The following is a 25,837-nucleotide window of genomic DNA, read 5'->3' on the forward strand; positions in this document are numbered from 1 at the left end:
TTGCTGATGTCCCGTCAGTAGCTGAGGATCCGACCGACTTCACCGCAGTCCGTACAGCGTCCGAACACGACTAACACACCGAACAACGCACGTGTACGACAGTAGGAACAACTTTCACCAGTGGACATCTTTGCTCAGTCTGGTTACACGCTGCATGTCCAGGTCGCGTCCCAAAAGGACGCTTTGGGGCTGGGGGGTTGGGGGGGTAAGGAAAAAAAAAAAAAAAAAAAAAAAAAAATTGCCACCACCAAAACCATCAGTGGAATACAATTACAGCAGACGAAAAATACACACCTAGTGTACCGGGAGGGGTCCCCCACCCTTCCAATGCTATTTACTAGTCCGGTTATTTACATTTTTCACAAGTCTTATGCAGGATGCACCAAAAAAAAAAAAAAAAAAAAAAAAAAAGTCACAATAAAAAAATAAGTCCTGTATAGTGCCACCAAAGCGCAGACGGAAAGAACCAGAAAACCAAAAAAAAAAAAAGGAAAAAAAAAAAAAAAGAAAAACAAAAACCCTAAAACCAAAACCAAAAGTCGTTTAGGGCTTCAATGTGTGCCATATTTGCAGACCTCCAAATAAATCCGTGTGTAATCCCGGGCCGCCCGTCGGTGGCCGAGCCCCCGGCCGCTGCCTCCGTGCGCCGAGCCCTGCCACCGCCCGGCTGCAGCACGGCGCGCGGCGCCGCCAGCCCCGCTCCGCTCCGCGGCTAGTAGATGACCTCGTAGACCGTGGCCTTCTTGTCACCAGAGCCCGTGACGATGTACTTGTCATCCGCTGAAATGTCGCAACTTAAGACAGACGAGGATTCCTTGGACTGGAAGGAGCAGGGCATGGGGAAAAAAAAACAGGAATCGGGTCAACGTGGTGGCCCGATGATGCTACACCGATCCTAGAAGCCCCTGGGATGGTCCAGGAGCTGCCCACCCCCCCGTGCCCTCCCCAAAAAAGCACCCACGCACCTGGAAGATGCTCGCTCCGTAGGGCGTCCTCCAGGCGTTGAGCAGGTTGTCCTTCCCCGTGCTCACGAACCATTTCCCTGCAGCCAGAGCAGACGGCGTCAGCAGGGGCCAAGCTGCCCACCCCGGCACCAGAGCCGGGTGGACACCCCTCTCCCAGCCCCAACGGGTCACACTTGGGAAAGGGTTTGGGAAAAATTGGGAAATGGGGAGTTTTTGGACGCCCACCCCAGCACTGCCACCCCCTGCGCACGCAGCCGGCCCGCGGCTCGCCCTCCCCGCGTTGTGGGGGCTCAGAACCACGACCAGGTGGAGCTGCAGGATTGTTTCACGGCAAAAACCCCACCGGCACCCTCACGGGGACAAACCCTGCCCGCAGCCTCCGTGCTCAGCCCCCTCCCAGCACCAAAACCTCGTGCGCAGCCCCAGGGCTCCCCGGGGCACCCATGGGAGCGCAGCGCCCGCTGCCCCCCACTCACCGCAGTAGGCGAACTTGAGGGAGAGGACGCAGCTCTCGTGGAGGTGCAGCTGGTACTTGTCGGGCTTGGTGTGGTGCAGCACTTCCACGTTGCTGCTCTCCATGCCCACCGCCAGCCACTCGCCCGTGGGGCAGTACCCCAGCGAGAAGATCTGCGGGGCAGACGGGGGCTCTCAGCGGGGTTTTTGTCTCTCCAGCTTTTGCAGGAGACACCGGGGGGGGACAGCACCAGTTGTGCCGTGCCGCAGCTCCCCCAGTTCCACCCACCCCGCTCTGTTCTTTCTTTTTTCTGGTTGATTTTAACCTGGTTTTGCTCACAGAGCTGACTGCAAAGCCAGAGATTCAGAAGAGAAACGACCTGGCAAGCTGGAAGGGACGGAGCCCTGTCCTAAATCATCACCCATCCCAGAGCTGGAACGGGGCTTGGCAGAGATGGGAGCTGCAGGAGGGGCCCTGCTGCGGGTCTGCACCAGGCACCCAGCAGCATCCTGCAGGGACAGCACTCCCGGTGCTGACATTTAGGACAAAAAGTGTGTCTGGCATGTCCAGAACAGAAAGGCTCAGCGTGGATGGCAGCACGGCTACGTGAGCTGCGAGTTTTGGCTCCTAGGGTTTGGAGAAGCACGGACACATCAGGGGTCTGGAGCCATGCAAAAGCTCGGGGGGCCAGCCCCATGGGATGGACACATTTGCTAAGGGGCTGTGAGGTCCCAGATGGGTTTTTTTTGGGTTGTTTTTTTTTTTTTTTGGAAGAGGGCTCTGGGAGGTCTCCAGGGGCACACAGCTGCCCATGCCCTGCTCCCACCCCACGCACCGGGCTCCTCCAGCATCCCGGTGCGAACACTGCTTTCCTTATGGCAGCCCAGTCTTGCACCAGGTGAAAAAGCAACAAAAGAGGGGCTAAAATGAGAGCCAGGGGTGTCCCACAGCTCCCACTGCCTCACATGCTCCTGCATTACACCCAAGGCACCCAGGACATGCAGGCACCAAGTGATCCAGGGCTGTGCAGAGCACGCACCCAGCAGGAAGAGCTTCCCTCCATCACCATGGAGGCACCAGCTGCTTCTGGGGCCATCCTGAGCAAGAAGGCCCAGTTTTCACGGACAGAAAACCCCTGCACGAGGGCTCCACGAGCCCAAGGGCTCACCTGGGAGGTGAAGTCGTGCTGCTGGAGCTGCCGCCCTTCCCGCAGGTCCCAGGAGCGCACGGTGTTGTCCAGCCCCCCCGTCCACAGCTTCGTACCGTCATGCGAGATGTCTATGCAGCTGGCACCGTCCGTGTGGCCTTGGAATTGCCTGGGAGAAAAAATAATTAAAAAAAAAAACAAATCTTGAAGGGGGAAGGCAGGGCACAACCCACGGAGGTCGCTCGCTTCAAGGGAGCTGGGGAAGCTGCGGGATGGGGGCATCACCGCGCGCACCAGCACCCGGGCTGCACCTCCAGGGCTGTCCCCGCACCGAGCAGGTGGGAAACCCACACGGGGAGCCCAGGGAAGGTGCCGGCCGCTCACCTGACGAGCGTCTGGTTGTGCAGGTCCCACACGGCGATGTTGCCGTCGCTGCAGCAGGAGAAGCAGACTTTGGCGTCGGGGCTGATGGCCAGCGCGTAGCAGGCGGGGGCGGAGGAGGTGAGCTCGGCTTTGATGCGGGGCGTGGGGGAGGCCAGGTCCCAGATGGTGAGCGTGCTGGCCTCCCCCCCCACGATCAGCGTGCGGCCGTCGGGGAGCAGCTTGCAGGAGCGGATGTAGTTATCCCTGTTCTGGGGGAGGCAGTGGGGGCACGGGGATGCCGTGAGCACGAGGCTGGGGGCACCGCGCAGCGCGCCGGCGGCACGGGGACGGCCCCCCGACCCCTTACCAGGCAGTCGAGCTGGGAAATGGGGCTTTTGCTGCCCGGCTGGCTGATATCCCAAATCTTCACGCAGCCCTTGCCGCCGGTGTAGACGTGCCGGGTGGGGTTGCTGATGGTGACGGCGCACACCACCTCCCCGTGGCTCAGCGTGTTGATCTGCCGGGCGTGCCGCGGGATGCCGGGGCCGGCCAGGGCGTCGTGGGGAAAAGGGACCGGCTGCATCTGCCCGTCGGCGCTGACGTGGAAGGAGTAGGCTCTGCAGAAAAAGGGGGGACACGCGGGGGTCAGCCCTGGGAAATGGGAGTGCTGAAACGCAGCACGGCCTCGCTGGGGGCACCACCAAATTGGGGGTCACCCGCACTCGACCGCGGTGACCCCCTTGGAGAAACCCCGCACCCAACCCCGCAGAAAACCCTAAAGGTGCTTACGGCTTCCCTCCGGGGATGGACGCCAGGCTGGTGGGCAGGCCGGGGGCTCGCATGGGTGGGTGAGGATCGAAGCCGACCTGCCGGGAGACAACGTGGTGAGGGGGGCACGAGCTGGGCACGGTGCACGTGCAGCCCCATCGCAGCCCCGCAGCTCCCCGTTTGCCCACAATTGCTCAATAGCTGGTTGTGATTTTACCCCCCACGCCACCAGAAAGGGGAAGGACTGGGGAGATAACCAAAGATTTCAGGCCCTCCAGGAGCAGCGTGGGGCTCGCTCGCCCTCCCCACACCGTTCCCAAGTCCCTGGGCTGGCAGCAGGGAAGCTGCGCCCCAGTTTTGCAGAAACCCCAAACCCTGCAGCAATGGCAGTGCTTTAGTTCTCGTTCTGACTGTGTTTGGGTTTTAAAAACACACAATGAGGCATTTAACAGTACTAATCACGGGATCAGAGAACATCCCCAGGTGGAAGGGACCCATACGGATCATCGAGCCCAACTCCTGGCTCCACACAGGTCAACCCACGGGGGTCTGAACGAAGGGGAAGCTGGCTGTGCAGTGGTTTTCCCATGAACTCAGGCCAGGATACCCCAATGCAGAGGGGTACCCAAAGGTGCACACCCCAAACCCCGTGCCCAGCACCCCTCACCAGCAGCCAAATCAAACCACAGCCGGCCAGGATCACCCCCACTCCCCCACCCAACACAGGGGAGCCCCCAAACATCCCCAAACCCCTCCCGCGCCCACCGTGAGCGAAAAAAAGGAGCTAAAAGTGCTACGTACAGCTCCAAAGCTCACCATTGGCGACCGGCCGTAGGCGGCGGCGGCGGCGGCAGCGGCGCTCATCTGCGGGGGGATGTTGTGCAGGCCGGCGTAGGCGCCGGGGCTGGTGAGCGAGCCGTTCATCTCGTGGTGCCCCATCATGGCAAAGGGGGCCGCGTACGAGCCCGCGATGGAGATGGGCGTCCGCAGGGCTGAGGCTGTAGGGTCAGGGATGCGGTCAGGGGGACGCGGCGCAAAGGCTGCGCCACCCCCTGATCGTCCCCGTGGAGATCGTCCCCATGCAAAGCGCACGGGGCTCGTGCCGAGCTGGGGTGGGTCCCCGATAATCCCACCCCAAAGACCTAGGGAGCCCCGGGGGTACCCACCCAGAGGGTCCATGCCGCTCGGCTTGCCGGGCATCGGCCGCAGCCCCGGGGTGCTGCTCGTCCCCGGGGTGGGGGCGTCGTTCCTCGGCGTCGGAGTGTTCGACTTGAGGCCGGGCGTTGACGATTTGTCGTTCTGGATGGAGAAGGGACCCCAAAAAAAAACAAAAAAACACATATAAAGGATGAGGTTCAATCACCAGCACCCACAGGAGGGCATCCCCTGCTCGGGAAGCCCAGGCAGGGGACAGGGCACGGCACGTACGTGGCCCAGGTCCTTAGTCTTGGAGGAGGGAGTGCTGCTGGAGGAGGCGACCGAGGCCGGGCTGTTCGGTGCGTCCCCCTTCTTCAGCCCGCGGGCTTTGTCGATGCCGTTCTCCGGGGGGGAGTGGGCCGGGCTGACCCGGGGGGTGGCGGGGTCCTGCAGGAGGGGAGAAAGCGCTCACACCCCGGCATCATCCCCTGGGCCCCCACCCCAGCACGCAGAGCTCCCGAAACGCTGCTCGGCTCACCTCGTTGGAGACGTCGACGACCAGGTCGTCGCTCTTGTCACCATCGCTGTCCTGGAACACAGCAGGAGTCAGCGCCCCAAAACCCCACAGAAGCCCCCGCAGAAAAACCCCAAACCCCCCCCCAGCAGCACCAGGCAGGGCGCATCCACCCCGCGTTCACCACGTTTTGCCCAAACCCAGCTTTCTTTTACCCAAAGCCCTGCCCGAACAAGCAGTGCCCGCCCCTGCTGGCACATCCCGTGCCGTGCCACTCACATATCGGCTCATGCTGTCCTTCTCCTCCGCTTTCCGCTTCTTGGAGTCGATGCTGTAGTCTGTGGAGCTCCGGTGCTTCTCGCTGGCTCTCAGGCTTTCCGAGGGCGACACGGAGTTATTCTGCAAAAAAATAAAACAAAACAGCAGGCACGGCTGAGTTGCGAGCACAAAGACTCAGGGGCTTGGAGAGCAGCAGCCCAAAAGGCACAGCACCGAGCCCAGAACCCAGCCCCAGAGCCCAAAACCCCAGGGGCAGGCGAGCCCCCGGCATCGCCTCCAGCCCCACGCGGCTGCTCGTGGGCACCCGAGCCCGTTTGCCCCAAAAAAGCAGGGAGAAGGGAGGAGCTGCCCGGTGTTCTGAATGGAAAACCCTGCGAGGAAGCTGGGGAGGCTGCTGGTAAATAGGGACACCAAACCCCAGCCCTCGAGAGCTTGGGGTGGCAGCAGAGCCAGGACCTCGTCCCCGGGTTTTATTAGGGGAGCAAAGGGCAGAGCGGGGCCCGGCGGCTGGAGAGCTGCTTTATCTCAGCCACAGCAGCAGCCGAGCTCCACCAAGCCAAAGGGCATTCAAAAAACATTTGGAAAAACACCCGGCAACAGGAGCCTGGCGGCAGAGCCGAGCTCGCTGGGGTTTTGCGCAGGAGCCCCGGGCACATCCGAGGCCGTGGCCCCACCAGGGACCCCCCTCGCCCACCAGCTCTGAGCTGGGAGCAAAAAACGGGAACGGGGAAGTGGTGCCGGGGCTGGCAGAACCCCGGCAGCCCGGCCCCGGGGCGATGGGATTCAATTAGGTTCTGGGAGCCGCAGGAGCAATCGCCGTCACCGCGCGTCTGGTCGCAACGTGGAGCTCGCCACCCCTGCTAAGCAGAGCTGTTTCTAAGCCCCTCTGCCTGCCTTTCTTTTCCTTCTGAAAGGGAGAACTAAAGCAGTTCATGTTTCTCCTCGGTACCCAATAAGCAGCTTTGGATAACACCGGGGTCTTTCTTCTCAGGCAGTCATGCTGAAAAACCTCGGAGCTACCAGAGAATCATGTCAAGCATTTAGAGGCATCGATCCATTCAGCCTTCTGCTGGCGCGCCGCCAAGAAACTAAATATTTTTTATTGCTCAGGCAAGGCTAGGAAAATATGAATGACTAACTCTGATTATCGTGCGCATTAAACCTCCCCGGGGAATGCCCCGTGTTTTATTTTATAGATCGGGAACATTCCCATCTTTCACGGCCCCCTCCCCGCCCCTGCGAGCAGGCAGGTTAATGATGCCCGATTCCCCTCTCTCCCCCCCCCCCCCATCTTAAATAGCACTTTTCTTCCCATCCGCCCTCGGCTCTCCAAGGGCCCCTCCGCAGCGAGGGGCCGGGGCCGTGCACGGATGGCAGGAAATCGCTGCAAAGCCTCGGCTCAGCCGGGCTTTGTGCCGGCAGCTCGGCTGCGGGATGCGGGCAGCAGGCACCCGGGGTGGGGGGCGAGGGCTGAACGTCCCCCCCCCCAGCCTATTCGAGCCCCCCATCGTGCCACAAAGCAGCCCCTGGCCGTAGCGAGAGCCACGCCGCTGCCATTAAGGCAGGGCCAAAAAAAAAAAAAAAAAAAAAAAAATTAAAAATAAATGAAATCAGTGCTGGAGGTGGCAGTTGCCCTCGAGCACGGTTCTTGAGCTGGTTAGTTAACTGCTTGACCTTCCGAGTCCTACTTAACACGGCGTAATAGCCCCAACCGGCCCGGCAGATTAGATGACCCAAGATAATAGGAGAGTGATCGGGAATAAAATAGCTTTCCTAATCGCTGAAGGAGTTTTTTTTTTATCCGCGCTCGCTCGTGGGGGGCGCGCCGCAGCCCCGGGGGGGTCCGAGCCCAGCACAGTGATCACATCCCGTAACGGGGTGGGGATTTCGCCTGTTTTTTTTTTCCCTTTTCTCTTTCATAAGACCCATCAGAAAGGCGTCCCCCGAGGTGACGCCCAGGAGGCTGCTTTTTAATGTGATAACTGGAGCAAAACCGCGCAGCCATTGGCACTGGGATGGAGAGGAAAGGGGGCACGGGACTCACCGCGCTCGAGTCGCGCTCTTTTAGAGGCAGCCGGTGGCAGAGGCGAGGTCACAGCCAAACAAAAAGAAGACACAAAAACAACAGCGGTTAGAATGAGGCTTAGAACAGGAACAACAAACCCAGGGGCTCCCCGCTGCAGTGCCCTGCCCGAGCTCAGCCCACGCCGGGCTCCGCTCGGCTTCGCTTGCAAACCCACCTCCCTCCCTCGTGCCACCTCCTCCCCCCCTGCCCGTTCTCATTCAGATGGCAAAATGCACAAAGCATCGAGGAAAGGCATCGAAAGGCCCAGGGAAGGGCATGGGGACGGGGTCCTGACAGCCAAGGTGACGAACCCGGCAGGGTCCGTGCGCGTTTACACGGCCCCGTTTCCCCTGGCACCTCCTGGTAACTCGGAGCCGTGCAGGAAAACGAAGGGAACTGGGTAATTGCTACCAGGATCTGTCTCCTGCTGGTGTTCACGGGGAGACAAACATGTGTGGGAACCTCACAGTGATGGGGAAAAGATCACAGGTCCTGCATGCTAACACAGCGCTGCAGGGAAAACCTGCACCGCTTTTGGTTTGCAGCGGAACCCGCGCGTTGTTTTTTCCTCCCCAAAAGAATGATTTATTGCTAATAAGAAAAAAACGTGCACGATAGTGAACATCACCGGTTTCCAGGCCATCACAGCCTCTGAGCAGAGCTCTAATGGTGATGGAGGAGGAGGAGGAGGAGGAAGAGGAGGAGGAGGGGTGCTCTGCCATCACTGCACAGCTCCGTGCCTGCAGGGCTCAGCCTCGAGGGCGAGCTCAGGGCCACGGGAGCGAATCAACCCGACAGGGCTCAACCCATCAGTGTCACCTCCCGGGTCGTTTGCCTTCCCTGTCCTAAACGGGCACAGAAAGGAGCAATCTGGAGCCAACCCCCCCACCCCGTGACACCCCTCAAACCCCAGCAGGCTCTGACCCACCGGGCACCCCTGGGTGACCTGGAGGCAGCGCCGCCGCGCACAGGGGGTGCTCCGGCACCGTTTTGGGACCACCCCACAACCCCAAGCAGCAGAGGGACGAGGGGGGGGTAGGGCTCTCACCTCTGTGGTCCAGGTCGTGGTGGTTCTTCTCGTCCTTGACGGCCAAATGTGCCTGGCTGCCCAGGGCGCCGAGCGCCAGCAGCCCCGAGCTGCTGCCGGTGACGGGCGGGATGCCGGGAGGCTGCAAGCCCGAGGGGTGCGGCGGCAGCTGGACCGGGGGCCCGTGGGCGGCGTGGGAGAGGTGCTGAGCCTGGAGCTGCTGCTGCTGCAATGAGACCACCAGTGAGCCGGGGAGGGAGGGGGCAGCGGGACTGGGGAGGCTTGGAGCCACCCCGTAGGATCCCCGAGGCGCGCGGCGCCGGGAGGTGAGGCCGGCTGCAAGGAGAAGCCCCGTTAGCAGGAGGGACCCCGAAAGAGAGGGACCCCGGGGGTGGTCCCAGCCACAGCACGGGATGCATCCTCGATGCGAGGTGAGCTGCATCGTCGCTGCAGGCCTGGTTTTGCTCTCCCCGACAGACAGAAGCAAAAGCATCAGCGCTACCCGCGCTGCAGGGAACGGCTCTGGCTGGAGCAGGGGCCGCTCAGCCAGAGCACAGGGACAAAAGCAGAGTGCCCAGGGGACGCCCGAGCTGCAGGTGACCCTTTTTGCCACTCTGCAACCCTGCCGGCACCCCCTGGCCCAGCCATCCCATGGTGTGCCCGGGGAGAGCTGAGCTGAGGCTCTGGGGAGGGGAAGGGACAGGAGGAGCCGCATCCCTCGCACCTCTGGGTCAGAAATGAACCTGCCTGGAGAAAGCAGGCTGAGATCTGAGTTAGGGGGTTACTGCTCCAAGCCTGGCTCCCAAGCACCAAATTTCATCTCCACAGCTCCTGCTCCACCTCCCCACACCGTGGACAGCAGCAGGCTGGCCAGGAGGCTCCCCGGCACCAGCATCTCCACCCCTCCTGCTGCACCAACCCCAGGAACGAGGGGCTGGGGGGGACCAGCAGAGCCCCCACCTCTCCCCTGCCAGCCTGTGCTGGCACCAGCCACATCTTGTCCCTCCCCAGTGCCACCAAACGTGGCACAAAAGGTCGCTGAGGGGGCAAGCAGGGGGTGAGGGTCCTGTGGCACGGCGAGCAGACGCACCGCCAGCCTGCGCACCCCCACGGGCACCCTGATGGGGGCACACAGAGTGGGCAGGGGTCTTCTGAGAAACCTCTAAAGGGGTTTTGACCCCTGCATGAAGCCCAGGTGACAGCAGCAGGCAGGGGCTGTCCTGCATCCTGACACCAGGGCCCCGGCTGCACCGCGATGCCCAGGCAGCACGGGGCTGCTGCCAGCACCATCACGGCCCCCTTTGGTTTAATCCACAGGAACAAGGCACAAACAGCACCCAGCAGCCCTCACAGCCCCATATTTTGGGGCACAGCCCCAAGAATTCCTGGGGGAAGGAGCGCAGGGGCCGGGCAGAGCTCGGGGTGGGCAGCCCACGCCTGCCCGCCGCTCGCAGCTGGGCTGGGTTTCTAAACCCGGTGCGAGGAGAGAGGGAAATCCCCACCCAGCACACGACCCGGGGTCAGATTGGAAAGTAAGCAGTCGCAGTTTCGGGCCGAGGAGACGCATTATCTCCAAATGCAGCTTCTTCCGGGCAGCGCAAAGGTCTCGGCTGTGGCAGGAGCCGAATCCAGAAGGCAATTAGGCACCCGCAGCGCCGGCAGGGAAAAGGCACGAATCGTTTCATCCTCAAAAGCAGGAGCTCCGGACTTCTGCTGGGCTGCTCCATCCATGGTGCAGGGAGGGGGAGGCATCCTCAGGCCCTCCAAAAGCTCGCAGACGCCCTCAGTCCGGCACGCACGAGGCAGCAGCTCAAGGAGCCCGCGCTGGCAGGACCAGGGGGCACCACGGCTCACGAGGGGGTCCCCAGCCCCATGGCTCTGCCAGCACCCCGATATCGATCCTTCCCATCTCCAAGTGAGAGGCACAGCGCCTGGCCTCGTAGGGAAATCAGTGAGCCCTTTACGATCCCAGCCCTTCATGATTTCCACCCGTTTCGGGCCGTGGGACCGCAGCGTTCCCCGGATGCTTTCCAGCCCCCAAATCCAACGCTTTCTCCTCGTCTCTCCACGGCGGGCAGAAGCGTGGTTTCGGGATGCTCCTCCAGCCAGCTCCAAGGGGCAGCAGCAGCCCTGCAGGCAGGGCAGGGAGCCCTGGGCACCCCCCTGCACGGGCAGACCCCGCACGGTGCTGAGGGTGCAGCCTTGGCACAGCCCAGGGACACCAGGGACACAGCACAGCCCCTCCGAGCACCCAGGTGGGGCAGAGCGAGGCAGGCAGGACAGCTCAGCCCCCTGAGCCTCTCCCTCCAGTGGAGCAGAAAAACGCTGTTTTCTTCCTTTTTTTTTTCTCTTTTTCTTTTTTTTTTTTTTCAAGCTGCTGGCAAACACGTCCAGCCAACGCTTCGCTGAGCTGCGTGGGACCGGCCCCATGGGGTACGAGCCACTGGGCGAAGGGGTGGAAATGAGCACCAAGCCACGACGTCCCACCACAGCTTAAAATAATGTTTAAGAGTCATTTTCCTTCCCTTTGGCAGGCAGGAACCAGTGAGCAGGAGGCACCTCAGGAGCTCCCTCGCCGAAGGGACCGAAGGTGCCAAAGGGACGACGAGCCCAGGGTGCCCACGCTGCGCTCCCAGCTCCGTCCTTCCCGGCTGCTTTGCTCTGCCACATCCACACAGGTGAGCCCATGGAGCTGTGAGCACGCATCCCACCACGAATCCCATATCCTGGAGGACCCCGCAGCAGGGGGGACCCTGCCCGGGTGTCCACGGAGCAGGGGGCTGAAGCGGAGTGAAGCAATGCCCCTCGCTTTGTGCCTGCTCTGCCAAAAAGTACCATCCCTCCCCACCTTCGTTCCTTCCCAAAAAAAAGGCAGTTTCCAAACCCCACATCACCAAGGGGTTCATTGCCAAGCAGCCCCATGGGCGAAGCTTCAAGCTGGGGGCTGACGGGGTGCAGGAGCTCTTCGGCCACCTCCACCACCCCAAAACCATCCCCGTAACCTCAGCCCCGAACTGGGCACCCACTGCTGGCCGTGCTGGGAGCACCCGGGGATTCAAACCGGGCACCCAGCACCGGGGAGCACCCGGGGATTCGGGCAGCTTCCCCGTGGCACCCTGCAGCCCTCCTGGGGCAGGGGGCTGGGAGCAAGGGTGGGCACCGAGCACCGCTCAGCCCCGGGTCCCGGCCAAGCGAGAGGAGGCGGCGAGGGAGGCGCAGGCGCAGAGCCCTTTTCCTCCTGGGGTCTCCCGGCGTGTGCCAGACAAATATGGTTAAGATATGAAGAGGTTACGGTTTACGAGAAAGGCTGGCAAGGAATATCTTGTACGTAGAGTGTTTTTAATTGGATTATGTACATCATGCTTCATGCCTTTGTTAACCGATTTAATGGTTCACCACTTAAGTTCACCACTTGCGTTAAATTTAGTAAAGTAGTCTAATCATTTCCAGAGCTATAACCAAATCAAGGGCTCAATTTCACAGAAGCCTGAAGCAGAGGAACTGTGAGACAATGGCCTAGATGCATAAAATTAACAGTTCTTGACCTCAAAAGGGGCGAAAAAAAGGTTTTAATGGTTTGGTGCATTTTTTGTGCCGGTCGGTTTTGTTTTGGGCACCTGCTGGCGCGGTTACAAACACAGCCACCTCCTCTGGCCGCGAGGCCCCGCGGGGACAGCGAAGCCACCCTGTCCTCGCTGTCCCCACCCTGTCCCCAGGGGACACGGGGTGCGGGGGCCGTGCACACCCCACGGGCTGCTCTCTCCCACCCCAGAAGCACGGACACACGCGAGCGACCCTCCCCACGCCAAAACCCTACAACAACAAGGCGGTGCGGGGAGAAATTCTCTCTGGTGAAGGGTAAAAAGCTCTGGTTTTGGGGACGGGATGACCAAAGCCCCATGCCACGAGGTGCCTGCTCCCCGGGGACCCCGTGCAGCCCCGCGCTCTCCTCTGCCCGTACCTCCTGCCTCGTGCAGGTTCGTCAGGCAGAGCAATTAACTGGCTGGCTGCTTAATGGCGGGACGACACTCGCCTTAGCTCTGCTCCGAGGAAGCAATTACCTTGAAAATGGGGGTCACAGGCCCCGCTCGTTTACCTTAATTGAATTCCGATATCTGCCTCTAGCTGCCTGCCTCCTGGCTAGGGCTAGGAGCAGCGAAGCAGCGCCGAGCTCCCCCAGCCCCTGCCCGGCCCCACAGCCGCCCGTTAAAAGGGAAAACCACGGACACGCTCTGCACGTTTCCCAGGACACGCAGGATGCAGCGAGAGCTCTGGGCTCCCCGTGCAGCAGCTGCTGCAAGAAGCTTTCTGCCCCTGCGTCCGTGCAGCAGTGGGAGAAGGAGAGCGGGTTAAATGCAGGCAGGGAGCTCCCTTGTACCCTAAGGCAGAAGCGCAGACAGTTGCTTCAAAAAAATAAAATAAATGTTCTATAGAAAACCAAAAACAATGCTCCAAAAAAATTAAATGTTCTCCAGAAAACCAAGAGCTAGCCCCAAAAGAGCTCTCGGGCCAGGACACTGCTCGGGGACTGCGCTGCCCCGCGTAGGGGAGCTCCGACAGGAGCAGGTTTCCTGCAGGACCGAGACCTTTGCATCAATTAAAGAGACAATTAAAGTCGTTAAGCCTTAAAAACGCTCGACAGACCCCGGCCACACCGAAGCGGGTAAGTCAATGCATGGAACAACTCCGGCAAGCTTACAGCACATTTCACATCAACAGTACAGGCAGAGGCAAGCCTGGGCTCGGGGGGCTGGGGGGACCTGGGCCCTGCTCAGCTCCCTTCGGACGCCCCCCAGCCTCGGGGACGAGCAGCATTTGGCTGGAGGGGGGGCTCCTGGTGCTGCCTGGTGCTGGGGGGGAATTTGGCTGCGACCCCACCTCGCCCAGTGCCGGATCGGGGGGGGGGCTGGGACAGCGCAAGCTGCCCTTCCCTAACGCCGCCCGAGCGCAGGATTGCCTCTGGTTATGGTAAATGATAGGAATAAAAGGGGTATACACACGGTGAGAGGCAGATTGGGAAGTCCACGTACCCCGATGATAGCATTCAACTCCGTCATTGTCACTTGCTTGGCACGTTCAACAGCCTGTGCAACTTGCTGTTGGTGCTGCGGGGACAGAGGCTGGGTCAGAGCAGGACACGTGGCACCAGGACAGGTCCCCCCCGTGCCCCAGGGCCACCCTGATCCCCCCCCTTTTCATTTTTTTTTATTATTGTTTTTAATTTTTTTACACTTTTCCCTGCCCATGACAGGCAGGGGGCTGGTTTTACATCACCAGCTCAGTCTGGGCACAGCAGAGCCCACGAAGCCTCTCCCGGGGTCCCCCCCTCTTCCCCACCAAAGGTTTTACAGCACCCACGGGGGACTGAGCCCCGCTTCCCTCAAACCAACCCCAGCCCCGCAAAAAGCTGCTCTGGTGGGGGAAGGTTCCCTGGGGAAGCACAGCCCCCACCCGGGGCACGGAAACGTCCTTACCTCTTGTGACAGAAAAGGCATGATCTGCGCTAAAATTGTATTCAGCCTTTTAGCAATTTCTGTCTGAAAAAAGGGAAGAAGAAAAGGCACGGGTTAGCACGAAGCTGCCTCCTGCAGACTGCGCCGGGCTTCCCAGCAGCAGCAGCAGAGATTTGCATCCCCTCCCATCCCCTCCCCGCGGCGCAGGAGGAAGCGGCTCCCCAAGAGCACAGCAAAAGCGCACGGGGCGCACCGTGCCCGCAGCACGGGGCAGGGGCTGCTCCCCCCTTCTGGCACCTCGGTCCCATTCCTCTCATGGGACCGTGCAGCATTAAGCCAGCCCTGGCAGCTTCACGACTCCTGAAGCTGGAATGAAGATGGTGAAGGTCCGAGTGAATGCGGTGCCCGGGTGCTGGCACCGCTCTGGCCCCGCGCTGGGTGCGGCGCGGCGCACCCGAGGGACACACGGGTGGCAGCCCAGCCCCACCGCCCATTTTCCAGGGCTGTGTTCTACCAGAAACCTCTGCAAACACAGAGGCAGAGGCCACCCCAAGCACCAAGCAGTTAGCCAGCAGTGACCTTGGACGGTGTCACACGTGGCCGATGGTTTCCTCCGATCCCAGCTGCATCGGGCTCCTTCCCCACCCCGAGCGCAGCCGCTGGGGTTACTGCTGCCATCCTTACGTCACACCCCAGATATTCAACCCGTAACCATCCCCACCTGTCAGCCTGACCACATTATTTAGGAGTTTAATAATAACAGCCTAGGCTGTCAAACTGTGGTTTCTGCGACGTCTCCATTAGCCGGGAATAACGTTTTCCTTGAGCACAAACCCCGCCGCGCGTTCCAGGCGAGTCAGCAGTTTGCATCTCAGCCCCCAGTGCTGGGAGCCACCGCCGTGCCCGCACCGAGCGCCCCGGGGATGCTCCCACCCCGCAGGGTGAAGGCAGCCAAGCCGTGGATAAAGGCTTGTAGGGGGGCCTCATCCTCTCCAGGGCACCTCCACACGGGAATCCGGTGCCCGGCACAGCCCGAGCTGTGCAGGAGCAGGGGACGGATGGGGAGCTGTGGCCGGTCCGGGGCAGAGCATGCCCCGGATCCCAAGAGTTAACGCCAGCCGCTTTGCTGGCCGCAGCAGCTGTTAAAACAGCTTCTGGTCCAACTCAAACAATTCCTGAGCAGCCGTAAGGCTTCAGCGCCGCAACAATGGTCAGAGCGGAGCCCTGGAGCACAATCAAACGCCGAGGAATTCCTCCCGACAGCCCCGAGCGGTTACCAGTAAGGCAGAAGCGATTACCTGGTCTCGCTTACCATCGGCCAGCACCAGCTCAGAGCCCCCCCGCGTGCTCCCCAGAGCCCCCCGCTGCAGCCCCAGCCCCTGCGGGTGCCACACGGAGAGGGGCTCGCCCCCGCCTGCTCCCCAAAGGCTGCAGTAAAAGCGAGAAATCCAAACTGATCGTTTACAGGGGAGGAGAAAAAAAAAAAAAACACAGCAGAAACTCAACGCTGCTCTGAGGGACGGAGCAGAGGCAGGGGAAGAACCAACGGGAAAACCAAGGGGCAGCAACGCGCGAGGAGGACCCCAAACCCCCCAAATAAACCCTCAGAAACACCCAGCAGCGAGGCAGCACCTGCAGCGGGCACCGCGCGCTCCGACTTCAAAGCGCCGGCGGTATTTCTGGACGCCGGCTTTTCAGAAAGCATCGCGGCGATCAGATGACACCTGATGCTTTTATTAGCCCTTTCAGAGGTCATGGGAATCGGCTGGTGCTGCATTTCAAGCAGGAGGCATCTCCCAGCTCCTGCCTTGGCGACTCAGGTGCATTAGCCGCAGCTGGGCGAGCGCCGCGGCCACCAGGAGCGTAATGGACCTGAAAGCAAGGACGCAAGGCTCGCCTCGTGCTCGGTGCACTTAGGGTGCTCCTTCCTTCCAGCAGGAGCCTCTCAGTGCCTGCACCTCCCAGGCAGCAGCACCTCTGTCCTCACGCCAAATCCACGAGGAATTAAGCCAGAAAAACCCCGCCGAGCCCCGCATGGGGCTGCTCCGGAGCAGCAGTGCCACGGGAAAGCACCCCGGGGCTGCACCGCCCGCTGCTCAGCCATAGGGAAAGCTCTCCCAAGGCCTTTTTGGCATTGACAGATCGATTAGACTCTATATAAACTGCAGCCCCATTAAATATTTATTCCTTCTGATGAAGCCGATTGGATTCTGGATGCCACGAGCGCTCGGTGTATGGCTCCTCCAGCGCGATCGCTCTCCGTGAGCAGATGCGTGGGCTCCTTTCTGCTGGCTCCTGGCAGGTTCCAGAACAAATTCAGTCCTGATTTGAATGGAGAACCCCAGTGTCAGCAAGAGCAGCCCCTCGGGCTGAGCGTCGGGCAGGTCGTTTAGGTGCAGAGGGAAGAATCCTGCACCCCAACAGGCTGCGGGGAGCCCAGGGAGAAGCAAGCTGCTGCTGGGTCTTCCCTGGGCGCTGCCAAGCACTAACACCACCCAGACACACAAAATGCACCAAGAACGGCCATTCAAGTCCAATTTCGCCCAAATTTCCAACAAAGACTTGAAGAAAAGCTTCATCCCCTACAAAAAAGACCTCCCACATTCAGCAAGCAAGAATACATTAATGTCCGAAACGCTACAACCGCCACAGTTCCCGTTAGCAGGAGACTCGATAATCTTTAAATATTTGTTCACTTCAATTTTTCCCCTTCCCCAGCACATTAAACTCCAGTTGTCCCCGTTAGAAGTTTAATTGGCAGCACAAAGGGATGCTCTGGGGCTGCGGGATCAGGGCAGGGCTCCACACCCGACACCTTCCCCGTTCGTCGTGCCCTGCGGAGCCCCCCCCCCAGCCCCAGCGGGCAGCTCCAGCCATGAAAAATCCCTATTTGTGGCACGGGGTTGCCATGGCGATGGCTGGCCCCGCATCCCCGCGGCACGCACCGTGTGCTTTGTCCACAGCAGAGGATGGAGAGCCAGGAGCCGTGCGGGGTGCTGGCAGCACCGACACCCACCGGAGCCCCCCGAGGGATGCTCAGCCCCAGCAGGGATGCCCACAGCAGGTAAAAAGGGCGAGGAGAACCCCAAATCCCCACTAATCCCGCTCTGCCCTCAGCCCCACCGGGGATCCGACCTGCTGCTGCACCAGAAATGCTTCCGGCTCAGCGTTTCGTGAGCATTTTTTGTGATTTATCTGATTTTTTTTTTATTAGACATCTGCAGTGCCTGCATCACCCCCAGCACCCTGCTGAACCCCAGCCCTCCCCGGCGTGCTGACTTAATCAGGTGGGACAACACCAGAGAGGAAGCACCAAGCACGAGACAGCCCCAGCTCTCCATCCCCTCCACAAAACACCCCACAACAGCCTTAAGAGCCCCTCGGTGAGCCCCCAGCACCCCGGCTCACAGGGCGAGGAGCCCCCCGGAGCCCCCCGGCCATGCCCCAGCTCCGCACCCGGCTCTGCCCCAGCCCGGCGCGGGAGGAGGACGAGGAGTAAATCACACCAGCCGTGAAGCACCAGAAGCGTTTGTTGAAGCCAGGATATTGTCTCTTTAAGCACATGAAAATCAGGCCCTTGAGCAGTGTGGTTCTCACTCCGGCACACAATTATGGGTACTTTCAGCTGTCTACCACTATTTCAAGTGCTCTCTCCAACCGGGCTGTCAATGGCATGTTGAAAGCTATTTGTGGCTGCTATCGTTATTAGCAAAGTGGAGAGCTTCGCTGATGAGAATTAAATTCGGGGAGGGGGCGCCGAGGGGCGGGCGCCCCCCCCCTCATTACGGCATTGCCAGAGGCCGGGCTGGGGGGGGGCAGAGCCCAGCCGGGGGCACCCGCAGCTCCAGCGGGCTGGCACGGGCTCGCTCCTACCTTGGGAGCCCTGAAAGCATCACCCTAGCAAATTACTTGGCTTCCGAAGTATTTAGCAAATTATTACCTGGCACTCCTCGCTAACGAGCATGACAGAAAGTATATTGTGTTCTTGGAATATTCTAGAAAAGGGGGGAAAAAAAAATAAAAAAAAATAAAAAAAAAAGTAAGCCTCTCTTCCCAGGGAAGTGTCAGGAGGGTTTAGGTTTGTTCCAAAGCATTAAGTGTTTAAGCACGAAAACAAGAAGTGCTTATGTGGAGAGTTCTCAGCCATAAAAAAAAATACAAAAATAAAAAAAAAAAAAAAACAACCACACGGCACAAAGGTTCCCCCTCGGAGGTGTCCTGTTTCCCAACGCAAAATTAGTTTTTCTTTTGGAATCGTTGCTCCCTCGGATGGCGTCTGGCGATTATCTGCCCAGATCTGAACAAAAACAATGCCGAAACAACACGGGAAAGAAGGGCTCTTTGTGAAAATCAATTAACCTTAAAAAGAGTTTCGCCGGGGTTTAGGAAGGGAAGCCCTGAGCAGCCCCGCGCCGGGGAAGCCGAGCGGGGTAACAGAGCGCTGCATTCACCGCCAGGCCGATGTAAGGAGCGATTGACTGCCTGACATGCAACAAAGTGGGTAGTCACTTCCTAAATATTTCCTTGCATATGGACTTGTTTATGAAACTGCATTTTTTTCTTAACGAGAAACAAAACGAGAAGAAAGGGGGGGGGGGGGGAAAAAAACACGACACAAAACGCGCACCCGGGCGCATATGCACGCGCTTAATATTCAGCACAGAAGAGATAATCTGTTATATAAGCCCACAGCCAGACAATCCCCTTTTGCTTAAAGATGAAGTATCCATCAATGTTTGTCTCAAGCAGATGTAATCACAAGCAGTCAAGTCTGGAGGGCAGGACACCGCATGAATAATTCAGGCACTTCAGCCTCCTTGATTGTGCGCGGATAAACACGAGGCAACCGCCCAACAGGTCAGCCCCTAACTTCCTTGCTCGGACCCAACACGGCCACGCCGGGCTCTGGTGGGCACGGGGCTACCCAGGAGGGGCTCAGCACCCCGGGTCCTGGCTCCGTCCCCAGCCCCGTGCCTGTTCCCACCCGGTTTTGGCCTGGAAGCGCGCTGGGCTCGCCGCGGTGTTTTCCTCCGGCACCACGCATGCTGCTGTCAATTGAAGCAGGAGGCAGCTTCGCCTCCCCAAACTTCTCACCCAACAAGCACGAGGCACGCAGTGTATGGCACCAGGAGCAACACAGGCTGGGGGCACCCCGGGAACGCTCGCCCGCTGCGATTCACCCCCAGAGGAGCCCCCGGCACGTCTCGGGGTCCCCAGCACCGGGGTGCTGACACCGGCCCTCGCTGCCCTCCTGCAGCATCCAGGTGGGAGGTGGTGAGGGCAACCCCCTGCCTCCCTGCCAAAAAGCACCCATGGGCGCAGCGGGGCTCTTCTGTTAACTCCAAAACTGCCCCAGACCTGAGGCCAAAGGGAAGGCACGATGCACGGGGACACATCATGGCACGGAAGGAGCCGAGCATCCCACCAACACACCACCAAGCCAAGGCCAGCGGCCGGCCCCCATCCAGCAGCACAGCCCCTCCTGGAGCAGGGCTCTGCAGGCAGCCATCCCTGGTGCAACATCTCAGAGAACAGCAACTGCTTTCCTAAGCTCCCATCAGCAGAAACAGCGACATTTCGACACCTGCATGGGGCCAAACCATCACAGCACCAGCAAACAGGCGATAAAACGTGCGGCTTCCCCAGAGCAAGGCTGGCAGAGAGCTCCCAGGGCAGCGGGCACCAGCCCTGCACGTGGGGGCATCCCGGGCCACACCACCACCGAAGGCACCCGAGGCAAAGCAGCCTCACACAGACACCTCTGGCCGGGCAGAAGCGACAGAGAAAAGGGAGTTGGGATAATCTGCATGGAAGAAGACATTAAAAAAAAAAAAAACCAACACCCAACAGCAACAACAACCAAAAACCCAAGCCAAACAAAAGCACAACAAAAAGCCCTGACGGCTAAGCAGTAATTATTTGTGCTACTCTGTGACTACACACCAAAAAGCCGAAGGGAACCGTGTGTGAAGGAGAGGCAGACTCCCAGACACGCTGCTTTGAATTTAATCATCTGCTAACGACACTTCCATAGGCAGGACTGCGATGCTGCTATTAAGCAAAACCACTTTGGAGCTGAACGGGGCTGATCTGCGAGTTGCAAAGTTGATGTCAACTTGTATCTGCCTTCAGTTCTTAATTAGAACTACTTCTAAAACCAGTAAGCAGCAGCAGCACAAATAATCAGGTCTAATCTCAATAATAACTTTATTCCTTTAAGTTTTACCATCATGTGCCCAGCCTTTAGGCTCTTTAACTGTAATCTTATCAAGGTAGCACACCGCATTCTGCTCCGGCCTTCTATATTTTTCCTTCGGGCAAGTTACATATTAGAGGAGACCCAAAGGAAAAAAAAAAAAAAAAAAAAAAAAGCACCGAACATTGCTTCATTTTTCCAGATGCAAAGACAAACCCGTGCCATTGAGCAACACACCAGCAGCTATCGGTATCCCGAAGATAATTCCCTGCAAGTCTCACGCCACGGCGCCGCGAGGGTCGGGGTTTGACCTCAGAGCGGGGCGCTTTGCGCCAACAAGCCGGAGGGGAAGGCTCCAGGTTATCCCCATTTTATCCCCATTTTCCAAGCACCGGGAACCCACCACACCGGGCACGCACCTCCTGGCACCCCACGCAAACAGATTTCCAAAATCTGAGTTTTTCCCCGAGCGCACACACCAAATCTGCTCCGCCAAACGGGGCTGCCGGGCCCCGAGGCTCCCCTGGAGCCACCTCCCCGACTCTGCCCTCGCCCCCCCTCACTGCTCAGGGTCTAATTCCCCCCCCAAACACGTTGAGAAAAGGGCAAGAGGAAAGCCCCCCTCCCCACCTCCCCCCCTCCCCATTACTCACCTGTTTGTGCATTTCAATATTCAAACCGTACGACATCTCATAGTACTGGGGGAGGGAGAGAAAACACACACCAAAAAAAAAAAAAAAAAAAAAAAGAAAGAAAAAGGAGCCAAGGTGAATTTGAATTCATTTACCAGGAGGCGTTTGCATAAGGTCATTACCAGAAAGCATCCTGGTCGGGGCCGTGCTGGCAGCCGAGGAAATGACACCTTACAGCCAGCAGATGTTTCTGGCTCGCCCTGGCAGCAGCTCGCCCGGGGACACCCCGCGGCCCTCCCGTGTCCCCCCCCCCCAGGGCACGAAGCGGCTCAAACCCAGGGGTCGGGGGCTGGAGGGCTCCGGGGGGGGGGTGGCAGCCCCCAGCCGGCCCGGGGGGGCACGCAGAGGGCTGGGCTGGACCGGACCCGGGGGCAGCACCGGGGGTCCGGGGGGTACCGGAGGGGGGGTCCCGGTGTTCCCACGCCCCCCCCCATCCCCCCCCCAGCGATTAGGAGCCTGCGGTTGGGAGCCGGGGGGGGGGCTCAGCGCTGCCACCCCGAGCCTGGGCTACCGCAGGGCGGGACGGGGGGGGTGAGACACACGATGGCGACCCCCCCCCCTCCTTATTTCTCCCTTTTCTTTTCCACCCCTCCCTCGGCCGGGGGCTCGTCGGCGGGGCCGCCCCCCCTCCACCCCCCTACCCCCCCCCGCCCGCCGCTCACCATCACGTAATGGCGCTGCATCTCCGTCTTCTCGTTCGCCAGCTTGTCGTACTCCACTTTCAGGCTGGGGGGGGGGGGAAGCAAAGCACAACCGGGTGTGTGTGCGTGTGGGGGGGGGGGCCGTCAGCCACCAGCCACCACGGGGCGCAGCTCGCCACGGCACCCCCCCCCCCTCCCCCTTTATTTTTTTTTTTTTTTTTATTTTATTTTTTTTTTAAGGTGTCCCCCCCCCCCCCTTCCCAAGGCTCACCTGTGGTACTGGGCTTGCAGGAACTGGAACTCGTCCTTGATCCGGTCGCACGATTCGGCCACGGTGAATTTAAAGCCCGGCTGGCCCGGCTGGTGCGGAGCCTGCGGGGAGGGAGAGAGCGGGGGGGGGGGGGGGGACGCTCAGCGGCTTGTGGAGAGGTGGAGGGGGGGGGGGGAAAGGGAATTAGGGGAAGCTCAGCAAAGGGAAAGGGGGGGTCCGGGACTCACCGGGTGCCGGCCCTGGGGGTACATGGCCGGGCTGGGGCGCGGTCACTGGAGCCAGCCGCGGCGATCGCGACGTGCGCTGCTGCCCGCCGGCCACGGAGCGCTCCCGGAGAGGCCGAGAACTGGAACAAAGAGACGAGAGGAAAGTCCGTGCGGGGGGCGGAGGAGGCGAGGAAGGAGGGGGGGGGAGAGAGAGAGAGAGAGAGAGAGAGAGAGAGGAGAAAACGGGAGGGGTGAGGAGGAGAAAAGGAGGGTGTGGGGGGGGGGGGGGGGGGGGGGGGGGGGGAAAGAAAAGCAGCGGGGCCCGGCCAGCCCCGCTCGCCCCCCGGCGCAGGCTCCGCACCGCGCGGCTCGGCCGGGGAAGGCGCTGCGCACCCGCGGAGCCCGGCCAGCCCCGCTGCTGCCGCCGCCGCCCGAGCCGCCGGGCTTTAACCCCCCCCCCCTTCCCCACTCCAAGAGCGAAACCAGGAAAAAAAATAATAATAAAAAAAAAAATCAGCCAAAAAAGGTAATAATAATAATAAAAAAAAATCAAAACAAAGCGGCGAGGAAGGAGCCCCCGAGGTAGTCCTGGGCGAGAAAGGGGGGGAAGCAAAGCCAGGAACTAACGGCGGAGCACGACGGCCATGGAGGAGAGGAGGAGGAGGGGGAGAAGGCCGTACACATCCGAGCGATCCGGCACCGGCCGCTCCGCTCCGCTCAGCTCCGCTCCTCCTCCGCTCTCGGTTCAGCTCCGGAACGGCGGCGGCGGCGGCTCCGGGGCTCCTCGGGCCATGCTGGGGTTTTGGGGGGGGGGCGGAGAGGGGCCAAGAAGAGATCCGGGGGGTCGGGGTCGCGGCGGGGGTCGCGGTGTCTGGGGGCGCTCCCGGGGCCGGGGCCGGGGCCGGGTCCCGCCGCTCGGTGCCGCCGCCGCGCGCGGACTGGGGCAGCCCCGGAGCACGCGGCCCGCGCCGCCGCCACCGGAGCGCGCCCGCCGCTGGGCGGGGCCGCAGCCCGGGCGGCCTCGGAGCGCAGGCGGCCAATGGCAGCGCGGGGAACCCACGTGGGGGCGGAGGGGGAGGCCGCTGATTGGGCGCCGCCCTAGGGGACGTCACAATGGGCAGCGCGGGAGGGGCGGCCCCGCCACCGGGCGGCACCGGGACGGCCCCGAGCGGGCGGCGGCGGGGCTGGCGTTTTTTTTTTATGGGTTTTGCCCGTTTTTTTTAATTTTTTGATGGTGTTTGAGGTCGAACGGGGGTAAAATGGTCGGCACAAAGGGAAAAAAAGCCGGGAAGGAGCCTCGGGAGCGGCTGCCCGCCCCGCTGCACCCCTTTCCCGGGGAACCACCGGGCTCCGCCGCCGGTCCCAGCCCCGTAGCGCTCGGGGGAGCCCCGGTCCCGTCCCCATCCCGGCCCCGTTCCCGGCCGAGCCCCGCGGCCCCGTCCCGGCGGCACAAAATGGCTCCCGCGCCGCGCGTCACCCGGAGCCTCCCCGCCCCACGTGGGGGCAAGTGTCACTCAAACCCCCCCTCGGACCAATCAGAGCACGGCGCGGCCGCTTCCCGCCGCCCCATTGGACGGCGCCGGCGCGGCTGCCACTCCGGCGGCGGAGCTGTCAATCAAAACCACGCGGGCCGGAGCGCTGACAAATGCCTCTGCTTTTCAGCCTCCCGCTTGCAAATAGTGCCCGGAATGGCTGCTTAATTAGCTCTGAATGGCTTTTCCTCCCAGCTCAAACAATCTGTCACTACCGCGCGGCGAAGGGAGCCATGCATAAAAAAGTAAGCAGAGGCTAAATATCAATTTGATTTTGTGTATCAAAGGAATATTTTAATTTTTTTTTTTTTTAATTTTTTTTTTTTTTTTTTTTTTTTTTTTTACTTTTTTTTTTTTTTTTTTTTTTTTTTTTGGCGCTCCCTCGTAATGAAACGGAGCGATTTAAATTAAAAAATATATATATATATAAAAAAAAAAAAAATTGGGGTGAAAAAGAAGAAAAATCCCCCCCAGCCCCAGCCCATCGCCGGCCTGCCCCCAGCGCCTCCTCTGCTCCCCCCCCCCCCCCCCTCCCGGGTCGGTACCGGGGGGCCGGGGACCCCCTGGCGGTGCAGCCCCGGGCACCCCAGGGGGGGTCCCGGGGGGTCCCTGCGGGGGTCCCCGGGGGGGTCCCGAGGGGGCCGGGGGCCGCCCCTTGCCCCCCCCCCCCGCCGGTTGCCGCGCGCCCCGTGGCGGGGCCGGGCGCTGCCCGCGCGCCCCCTTCCCATTGGCCGCCGCTCCCGGGGCCGCCGTGCCCCACGTGGGGCCAGGGGGCGCGCCGCAAAACCCGGGACGGATTCGCAAAGCGGAGCCGGAGCCGCCGCGCTGCTGCCCCCCCCCGCCCCCCCCCCAACCCCAGCCCCCCCTGTGCGGATGGCAGCGGCTCCTCGCCTCCCCCCCCGCCTCCCGCCTTCCTGCTGCTTTTATAATCCCCCCCTTTTTATTTTTTTGTAATTTATTTATTTTTTTTTAATTTTATTTTATTCTAATTTTAATGTTTTATTTTATTTGTATTCTTTATTTTTATTTTTTTATTTTGTTTTTTATTTCTTTTTTAAATTCTATTTTATTCTCATTTTATTATTTATTTTAACTTCTTATTTTTTAATTTTTATTTTACTTTTATTTCTTTTTTTAAAAAATTTATTTTATTCTCATTTTATTTTTTATTTTTTAAAGTTTTCTTTTATTTTTTATTTCTTTTTTTCTTTACATTTTTATTTCATTTTTAATTCTTATTTTTATTTTGTCACGGCGGGGAGCTGGCAGTAGCTGCCAGCAGATCCCAGCAGGACTCAGTGTGCCAGAGCCCAGCCCCCAGCACCCACCACCGACCCTGGGGCACCCCCTGCCCACCGTGCTTGGAGCCCCCCAGCCGGGGCTCCCGAGGCCGCCAGCACCCCGAGGAGCAGCACAGGACCAAGGGCAGCCTGGAAAACCCCCTGCCCATCCCATAAGGCTCCCGCTGCTCCTGGGGGGCTACAAGGGCCCATCAGTCCCACCACCACATCCACCCCACCACAAAGGTCCGAGCCCCCCAGCAGCCCCCCAGCAGCCCCCTAGAAGCTCCCCCGATGGTGCTGAGCCCTACAAGCCCACGCAGCCTGCTGGGCACTCGGTTGCCCATCGCTCCTCGCCCTGTGCCCATCAGGTCGGGGTGAAGCCCAGCAGCGTTATGGTGTTCCTACGGGGCCAGCCCTGCCCCATGGCTCTTGCTGTCCTGCCTCCAGCCCCCAAAGATGAGAAAAGCCCCTGAGAAATGCCCCCCATGGGGGGAAAAGCACCCACGGCCGATCTCCCACGGGTGCTGGGCACCCACAGGGTCCCCATCCCGGCACGGTGACCCACGGCCACCCCACACCGTGCGGCACCGGGAGCTGGGACGGGGCCGGCCCCACAGCCCCTGGTGCTTCCTGGGCCCCAATGGGGTGGAAAAAGGGGACAGGGAAGGGACGCTGGAAATTCGGTTCCGCTGCTGAAAATAGAAGGCATTAGACGAGCTGCTTCCCTCCCCCAGCGGTATTTATGGACAAATTCTGATTTTTATTTAATGGTTTCCCCGAAAAGGTTGTAATTTTCTTCACATTTCCATCCAGCCAGCGCTGTTGTGGTGAACTCAGACGACCA

General features: G+C 60.3%; 1 protein-coding gene across 7 annotated transcripts; it reads right to left on the reverse strand.

Annotated features, from left to right (window-relative positions):
• Positions 1–554: 554 nt before the first annotated feature.
• TLE3 (TLE family member 3, transcriptional corepressor) lies at positions 555–22,976 on the reverse strand. 7 transcript variants are annotated; one of them, XM_032195192.1, is made up of 21 exons: positions 22,859–22,976; positions 22,200–22,318; positions 21,973–22,073; positions 21,723–21,786; positions 21,022–21,066; positions 14,194–14,256; positions 13,750–13,824; positions 8,741–8,942; positions 7,672–7,688; positions 5,628–5,747; positions 5,373–5,423; positions 5,126–5,281; positions 4,864–4,996; positions 4,514–4,695; positions 3,719–3,795; positions 3,297–3,546; positions 2,951–3,198; positions 2,588–2,735; positions 1,442–1,592; positions 966–1,042; positions 555–820 (listed from the first exon to the last, which is right to left on the reverse strand). In XM_032195192.1, the coding sequence occupies exons 2-21, from the start codon at positions 22,221–22,223 to the stop codon at positions 713–715; spliced, it is 2,292 nt and encodes a 763-aa protein (XP_032051083.1). In that variant the 5' UTR covers positions 22,224–22,318; positions 22,859–22,976; the 3' UTR covers positions 555–712. The 7 variants fall into 7 exon arrangements, with proteins under 7 accessions (XP_032051083.1, XP_032051080.1, XP_032051082.1 ...); XM_032195189.1 differs by having other exon boundaries at positions 4,499–4,695; XM_032195191.1 differs by having other exon boundaries at positions 8,741–8,945.
• Positions 22,977–25,837: the final 2,861 nt, after the last annotated feature.

The sequence above is a fragment of the Aythya fuligula genome, chromosome 11 (assembly GCF_009819795.1).
Source record: "Aythya fuligula isolate bAytFul2 chromosome 11, bAytFul2.pri, whole genome shotgun sequence".
NCBI lineage: Eukaryota > Metazoa > Chordata > Aves > Anseriformes > Anatidae > Aythya > Aythya fuligula.